General features: G+C 54.2%; 1 protein-coding gene across 1 annotated transcript in view; it reads right to left on the reverse strand.

Annotated features, from left to right (window-relative positions):
- QRICH2 (glutamine rich 2) overlaps positions 1-8,681 on the reverse strand; it is a 26,733-nt gene that overhangs the window by 3,548 nt on the left and 14,504 nt on the right. Inside the window, exons 9-16 of the mRNA XM_010856207.1 lie at positions 4,124-4,384; positions 3,281-3,403; positions 3,122-3,196; positions 2,768-2,932; positions 2,551-2,672; positions 1,860-1,925; positions 1,517-1,618; positions 739-942 (exon numbers count right to left, since the gene is read on the reverse strand). Coding sequence (XP_010854509.1) covers positions 739-942; positions 1,517-1,618; positions 1,860-1,925; positions 2,551-2,672; positions 2,768-2,932; positions 3,122-3,196; positions 3,281-3,403; positions 4,124-4,384 — 1,118 coding nt within the window. The remainder of the gene's footprint in view (positions 1-738; positions 943-1,516; positions 1,619-1,859; positions 1,926-2,550; positions 2,673-2,767; positions 2,933-3,121; positions 3,197-3,280; positions 3,404-4,123; positions 4,385-8,681) is intronic.

Genomic DNA, 8,681 nt, shown 5'->3' on the forward strand with positions numbered 1-8,681 from the left:
TGGGGTGCAGGTGAGGGGGGTGCTCCAGGGGCCACCGCTTAGCCAGGACAGGGCGGGGGGTGAGCGAGCAGGGTGGCCTCCTGAGGGCCACACACATACACACACACACACTCTCTCTCATACACACATTCACACACGTGTATTCACAGATCCTTAAACACACATTCACACATAAGTTCGCAGACATACACACATTCTCTCACACACTCACAATGCACACACAGGCGTTCACACATTCATGCGCACATTCACGCGTACACACACATTCATCTGCTCATACAGTATACATTTAACAGTGCTCTCTCACACTTGTTCACACGCATTCACACACTCACACATACATTCACATACATGTGTTCACAAATTCTCAAACACATTCGCACATATGTTCACACATTCACACATACACATTCTCTTGCATTCTCTCAAAAACACATGCATAAACATTCACACATATAATCACACCCACATTTTCATACACACTTACACGCACGCTCACATTCTCACAGACATACACAATCACATACTCTGTCCTACATGGAGGCCCCACTCTACACACACACACACGGACACACACTGCCCTCCCCGGTGCCCCACTCTACACACACACACACACACGGACACACATTCTCTGCCCTCCCTGGTGCCCCACTCTACACACACACACACACACACACACACACACACACACTCTGCCCTCCCTGGTGCCAGGCTCCCGGGCCCAGCCCGGCTGCCCACCGTTTGTAGCAGGGGGAGCTGAGGCACTGGGCCTGCAGCAGCTCGCGGATCATCTGGCTGCTGGCCTTGACGGAGCCCCCAAAGTGGATCTGCACCTTCTCGATGTCCAGGAGCATCTTGGAGTGCATGGTGCGCAGGCGCCCCACGCTCCGCTCCACCTGCCCCAGGTCCCCCCGCGGGAAGCCGCTGCTGCCTAGCTTCAGGCTGTGGGGTGCGGGCCCAGTGGAGGGGTGAGCCACGCCCCAGCACCCTCCCTGGGAAGCAGGGCCCTTTGGAGTGGGAGCCCCCTCCACCGAACCCCAGGGACCAGGGCCGGGCTTGCCGGGGAGGGTTTCCTGAGCCGAGAGCGTGCAGGAGAGCCAGAGAGGAGAGCAGCCCAGTCCGTTGGACCCCCTCGCACCCCTGGCCCCCGTGGGCTCCAAGGGCAGCTTTGAAAACCAGCCTTTCTGCTGAACCCCCAGCCTCAGGAGGTGGAAAGCTGTGGGGAGGAGGGCAGGAGCCCCTGAGGGCATGAAATACACCCCCTCCCAGGCCCAGTGTGAGCAGGGAAAGGGCCAGGGTAGGGGGGAAGTCTCAGAGGCAACGTCCCACCAGGACGCCTGGCAGGGGCGCAAAGGCAGGTGGTTACTAGGTCTGCACCTCCTGCTCTGATGCTCCTGCCCTGCGAACAGCTGGGAGCTGCTTCAAAAAGCGCCCTAGCATCACCCCGCCCCAGCCCCCACTCTCGCCCTCCAGACCCCCTGCAAAGCCCTCACAGGACCCCGCGGCACCGCCGTACTTGCGGCTCTGCTGCCGAACCTGCTCCAGTTCAAAGACCGTGTAGGGGCGGACGGAGCGGTGCCCGGGCAGGCAGGGGCCCACGGGAGTCATGGGGATGACTCTGGGCAGGGGCAGGGAAGGGAGGAGGGTCAGAGTGAGAAACCCCAGCATCCAAACCCATCACCCACTCCTCACGCTCCACCTGCCGGAGGAGCCTTCCCACCCCAGGGGCTGAAGGCCGAGGGCTAAGAGCAGCCCAGGGCATAGAGTGGACCAGAGACAGAGGAGGAGCAGATGAGCTGGAGGCAGGCAGGGAGGACAGAAGACGCCCCCCATCACGGCCACCCTCTGGGGGTACTCACTGTCCAGTCACAGGTGTCTCCAGGGGACGGTCACATGAGAGGCAGTGGAAGTGTGCCAAGAGCTGCCTGTGAGGGATGGGACACACGCAGAGGGTGAGAGCCCTGCCCAGAGGGCCCCAAAGGGAGGGATGGAGAACTCAGAGGGTTTGGCTGGTAGGCTGGACACTCAACGCCCAGGGGGACGGGGCCCCAGGCCACCGGAGGCAGGTCTGGGCCCCACTCCCTGCACACATCAGCTACTAGAGATGCCCACTTCTGGGCACACATCTAGCGCCCATCTACCCTAACCCAAAGCCAGCAGGGCTCTCAAGGGCCCCGGCGGGTGGGTGCCCTGTGTAAGCCTTGACAGCCCTCTGGTGGCCAGGAATGGAAATGCTGGGACTCGAGCTGCCATGAGCCAGGCACCCCCAGGAGGAGTTGCCCCCGCAGGCTCTGCCTCTGGTGGGCTGGGGCCTGTCACCCTGGGACCTGAGCTCTGGGGGCTGTGGACCCCATCCCACCTGTGCCCAGAGAACCTTACGCCCCACTCCCTTCCCTCTCTCTGCTATAATATGAATCGGCCTGAGCTACAAGAGCTTTTCAAGCTCTGTCCCTTGCTATGGCCGGACAGTCCCAGATAGGATCTGCCAGTCCCTCTGAACACACATGGGGACCCTCCAGCCAGCCCACCCTCGCCCCTGCTGGGCCTCACCTCCGCATGGCGGCTGCCTCGTCCGCCTGGTAGAGTGGAGAGCGCTCTTTGAGCTGCTGTCGCAAGGATTTCCACCGATCCTCCAGTGACTGCTTCACCGGGTCCAACTCCAGGCGGTCCAGCTTGGGGGAGGAAGTGGGGGACGGGGACCAGGTGAGCTCTGAGAAAGCAGGTGGGGGTCTGCAGTGCCTGGAGGAGGTGGCGTTGCCCGGGTCACCTTGTTGTCCATCTCCACCAGGAGCTTGTCCAGCATCTTCTGCCAGTCCTGCTCCTGCCCCGTCATCTTGGCCACCAGCTCCTGCATCATGTGGTTCAGCTGCTCCGTGGTGGCGTCGAACTGGACGCGGCTCACTTTGGCCGCCAGGGCACTCTTGTCAGCTTTCTGCCCAGAGACGGGGACGAGATGCGCCCCCACCAAGATGGGAGAGAGCCACGGCGGGGCCCTGATCCACGTAGCTCAACTCTGATGCTGAGCCCACATCCCACCTTGGGCTCCTCTCCTCTCTCTGCTTTTTCAAGAGTGGGAGCGATGGGACCTCCCTGGGTGGCCTTTCTTCAGGCCTGGCCTTACCACATCGATTTCCATCTCCAGGTGTTCCCTGTCGGCCTTCTCCTTCTCCAGCTTCTCCAGACCCTGGTACAGCACCTGGGAGGCCGAGGGAGCAGAGAATAAGGAGCGGGGAGCCGGTCGCGCCCCAGCCCTGCTCCCCACCACCCTGCCAGCCCTCACGTCAATGTCCTTCTGCTTCTGCCGATGGTCTTCGATGAGGTTGCTGGTGGTGATGTTGAGTTTCTCGCAGTCGCCCTGCACCTGCAGGATGGCGCTCTGGACGTGGCCCAGCAGCTCTTCATCCTACGCCGGACAAAGGCAGGCTCCCTGGGGCGGCCCCTCCATCCCCACCTGGGGTATTGCCGCCCCCCCGACAGGGGAGCCCTTAGAACATCACCCAGCGGACAGGCTGACATCAGACCCCACTTTAGGCCTCCTGGGTTGCCATCATAGCCCACTACCACCTCTCCATGGACTAGCCTCCAGGGGCCCCATCCATTGGTGCAGGTGATCGGTAGAGGTGGTGAGCTGCCCCGGGGCCCCTGAGAGTTGGGATGTGGTCTACAGTCTCCCCTCCTGCCCTGGGCTAAGTGTGAATTCTGGAGTCCAAGAGACAGGCCTCAGGGACTTGTGGTCCTCCCTGCTCTCCACTCCCCACAGCAGGCCTGCCCTTTATAGGGGAAGAGAGAAACAGACCAGAAGACCAGTGTGAAGGAGCGGGCAACAAACCCTAAAGCTATGTCAGTGTCCCCAAGGCACAAGAATGGCTCTGCTTCACCCCTCCACCAGCTATGCTGTCCCCATCCCACCGTGGACCCAGCTCTGCCCCCCAGTCCCCTGTCCCCAGGGCTAGCTTGATGGCTGCCCTCACTGTGACCCTACAGAAAGACCAGGCACTTTCGGGCGGTTGCTAAAGGGCTCCATCATGCAAAAGTGACCCAACATCCCTCCCCTGGGGACTCCCCAGGTGGCTCCTGGCGGGCAGTCACTTGCAGCTACCCAGGAGGGAGGCAGGGGCGTCACCTGACTCTGCAGCTTGGCCTTCTTGGAGGGCCGGGAGGCAGCCAGGTTGCTGACCATGTTCTGGAGCTGCTCGTAGCGCTGCACCAGCATGCTGACCTGGTGGCTCAGGTCCAGGCTGCAGGCCGGGCACGTGGCCGCAGGGTCGATCTGGCTGGGGGCCAGGGTAGTCAGGGTCTTGTGCGGGGCCATGTTCAAGCTCATGGACAGCAGCGTGGAGGACGAGGCCAGCATGTTCTCAATGATCGTCCTGAGCTTGTCTAACTGGGTGTGGGAGAGAGGGCGGGTGCAGGGCAGTGAGCGAGTCACCACACAGTCACCGCCAGCCTTTCTGCCCTGACCTGCTGTGATCCAGGCAGTTGCTGGAGACTTGGTGCCTCGCAGGGTATGCAGCTCATGGCAGGTGCTTGATGTCTGTCCATTAAAAAGTAAACAGTGTTCCCAGGGAGGGGAGGGCAGGTGCTGATTAAGCCCTTGCAGGAAGGGGGCTTCTGTACCTTTCTCCAGCCAGCCCATTGGTGCAATGTGAGAATGTATCTCCTCTAGCTAAATCCCAGAGTGATGATGTCTGTCAGTCAGTCCACAAACACTTGAGGACCCTGGCAACACACGGGTCCTGCTCCAGGCCCTGGGCAGAGGAGCCGTGGGCTCACACATGCTCTCTCCCCATTTAGTGTGTAAATGACAATAAGAGAACGTGATTTTCTAATGCCACCTACAAAAACAGTCAACTCAAAATGGATTAAAGACCTACATGTAAAACCAAGACCATGAAACTCCTAGAAGAAAACAGGCAGGACACGTTTTGACATAAATTGTAGCAATAGGACTTCCCTGATGGTCTGCTGGAAGAATCCGCCTGCCAACGCAGGGGACATGGGTTTGATCCCTGATCCAGGAAGATCCCAGATGCCGTAGAGCAACTACCCCACCTGACACATCTGAGCCCATGGGCAGCAACTCTGAAGCCCGTGTGCCTAGAGCCTGTGCTCTGCAACAAGAGAAGCCACTGCAGTGAGAAGCCTGTGCCCCGCAATGAAGAGTAGCCTCTGCTCACCGCAACTAGAGAAAGCCCACGAGCAGCAACGAAGACCCAGAGCAACCAAAAATAAATAAATTATAAAAAATAAATTGTAGCAATATTTTTTTATCTGCCTCCTAAGTCAAAGGAAATAAAAGCAAAAATAAACAAATGAGGCCTAGTTAAACTGAAAAGCTTTTGGACAGCAAAGGAAACCACCAACATAACCTATGGAATGGGAGAAAATATTTCCAAATAATCTGACTGATAAGGGGTTAATATCCAAAACATATAAACAGCTCATACAATTCAACATTCAAAAATCAAACAACCCGATTTAAAAATGGATGGATATCACCCTTATGGCAGAAAGCAAAGAGGAACTAAAGAACCTCTTGGTGAAAGTGAAAGAGGAGAGTGAAAAAGTTGGCTTAAAACTCAACACTCAAAAAACTAAGAACATGGCATCTGGTCCCATCACTTCATGGCAAATAAATGGGGAAACAATGGAAACAGTGAGAGACTTTATTTTCTTGGGCTCCAAAATCACTGCAGATGGTGTCTGCAGCCATGAAATTAAAAGATGCTTGCTCCTTGGAAGAAAAGCTATGACCAACCTAGACAGCATATTAAAAAGCAGAGACATTACTTTGCTGACAAAGGTCTGTCTAGTCAAAGCTATGGAGAAGGCAATGGCAACCCACTCCAGTACTCTTGCCTGGAAAATCCCATGGACGGAGGAGCATGGTAGGCTTCAGTCCATGGGGTCGCAAAGAGTTGGACACGACTGAGCAACTTCACTTTCACTTTTTACTTTCATGCATTGGAGGAGGAAATGGTAACCCGCTCCAGTGTTCTTGCCTGGAGAATCCCAGGGATGGCAGAACTTGGTGGGCTGCCATCTATGGGGTTGCACAGAGTTGGACATGACTGAAGCGACTTAGCAGCAGCAGTCAAAGCTATGGTTTTTCCAGTAGTCATGTATGGATGTGAGAGTTGGACTATAAAGAAAGCTGAGTGGTAAAGAATTGATGCGTGTGAAGTGTGGTGTTGGAGAAGACTCTTGAGAGTCCCTTAGACTGCAAGGAGGTCCAACCAGTCAATTCTTAAGGAGATCAGTCCTGAATATTCCTTGGAAGGACTGATGCTGAAGCTGAAACTCTAATACTTCGGCCACCTGATGCGAAGAGCTGACTCATTGGAAAAGACTCTGATGCTGGGTAAGATTGAAGGCAGGAGGAGAAGGGGACGACAGAGGATGAGATGGTTTAATGGCATCATTGACTTGATGGACATGAGTTTGAGCAAGCTCTGGGAGTTGGTGATGGACAGGGAAGCCTGGTGTGCTGCACTCCATAAGGTCGCAAAGAGTTGGACACGGCCGAGTGACTGAACTGAACTGAGAAGACCTAAGTAGACATTTTTTCCAAAGAAGGTATACAGATGGCCAGCAGGCACATGAAAAGATGCTCAACATCGCTACTTATTGGAGAAATGCAAGTCAAAACCACAATAAGATATCATCGCACACCTCTCAGAAAGGCTAGCATCAAAAAGTCTACAGGGAATGTAAATTGGTACAGTCACCATGGAAAACAGTACAGAGATTTCTAAAAACACTAAAAATAGAATTAGCATATGATCCAGCAATTCCACTCCTGGTTATGTATCTGAAGAAAATGAAAACACGAATTCAAAAAGATACACGCACCTCAATGTCCACAGCAGCACTAGTTATAATAACTAAGACATGGAGCAACCTAAGTTCCCACCAATAGATAAAGAAGACGTGGCTTATATATTAAAATGGAATACTGCTCAGTCATAAAAACCGAAATTTTGCCATTTGCAAAACAACTTGGATGGACCTCTAGAGAAGAGAATGGCTAACCACTCCAGTATTCTTGTTTGGAGAATTCCATGGACAGAGGAGCCTGGAGGCCTAGAGTCCATGGGTTTGCAAAGAGTCAGACAAGAGTGAGCTTAAACTAACACTTTCACTTCACTTTCATGGATGGACCTAGAGTATTATCCTTAGTGAAGTAAGTCAAAGACAAATACTGTATGTTGTCTCTTATATGTAGAATCTAAAAAATAAACTAGTGAATACAGCAAACAGAAACAGACCCCATGGATCTAGAGAGCAAACCAGTGGTTACAGCTGGGGGAGGGCCGGGGAGGGCCAAGATGGGGCGGGGATTAAGGGGTACAAACCACTGTATAAATGAACAGCGAAGCTATACTGTGCAGCACAGGGAAGCAGAGCCATTCTTTTATAATAACTTCCAATGGAGCATGTTGCTGTTTAGTCGTTTAGGATCGCCAATTCCTTATCCACATCTTCCTGTCCCAGGGATCGAACCCGTGTCTCCAGCTTGGCAGGCAGATTCTTTATCACTGAACCACCTGGGAAGCCCTCAGTGGAGTATAATTTGTAAAAATACTGAATCACTATGTTATACATTTGAAACTGATGTAATATTGTAGATCGACTATACTTCAATTAAAAAAGAGAGAGAGAACGTGACCAGTGCCACCACTGCAGGGGTCTCCCACGGCCTGGTGGGAACACAATCCTCCCACTGGCCCTCCTGCTCTCTTCTGGATCCCATGGTCCCAGTTTGTCCCCATAAAGGACTGGTCCTGGGTAGACACCAGGCCGCCCAAAGATTTGTGACATGTTGCCTGCCTCGGGGAGAGGGGCTGAGCCAACCTAGGGCCCCCCTTCTTGGAAGCATGTGACATTGCAAGGCCTGGGGCAGCCCTTCTGGACCATGTGTGAGTGATAAGAAAGCTGACTGACACAGGGAACCCAGCCTGGTGTTCCGTGATGACCCAGAGGTGTGGAATGGGAGGGGGGAGGGAGGCGCCAGAGGGAGGGGCTGCTGCTGCGTCACTTCAGTCATGTCCGATTCTGTGCAACCCCGTAGACGGCAGCCCACCAGGCTCCGCCGTCCCTGGGATTCTCCAGGCAAGAACACTGGAGTGGGTTGCCATTTCCTTCCCCAAAGCATGAAAGTGAAAAGTGAAAGGGAAGTCGCTTAGTCGTATCTGACTCTTCGTGACCCCATGGACTGCAGCCCACCAGGCTCCTCCGTCCATGGGATTTTCCAGGCAAGAGTACTGGAGTGGGGTGCCATTGCCTTCTCCAAGAGGGAGGGGAGATATATATATATATAATTATGACTGATTTGTGTTGTTGTACAGCAGAAACCAACACCACATAGTAAAGCAATTATCCTTCAATTATAAAATAAATGAAAAAAAAAAAAGAAAGCCAACGGAATACAGAAGGGAAGAGAGATACAGCAGTATTTGAGAAAGATGGATAAGGAAAGGGACATGGAGGCAGACAGACACAAAAGACACAGAGGGCTTCCCTGGTGGTCCAGTGGTTAAGAATCTGCCTTGCAAAGCAAGGGACACCAGTTCGATCCCTGGTCCGGCAAGATCCCACATGCCAAGGAGCAACTAACCTGGTGCTCCATGACGACTGAGCCAGCGTTCTAGAGCCACTCCTGAAGCCCGCGTGCCTTGAGC

Source organism: Bison bison, unplaced genomic scaffold (assembly GCF_000754665.1).
Source record: "Bison bison bison isolate TAMUID 2011002044 unplaced genomic scaffold, Bison_UMD1.0 scf7180017864371, whole genome shotgun sequence".
NCBI classification, from domain to species: Eukaryota; Metazoa; Chordata; class Mammalia; order Artiodactyla; family Bovidae; genus Bison; species Bison bison.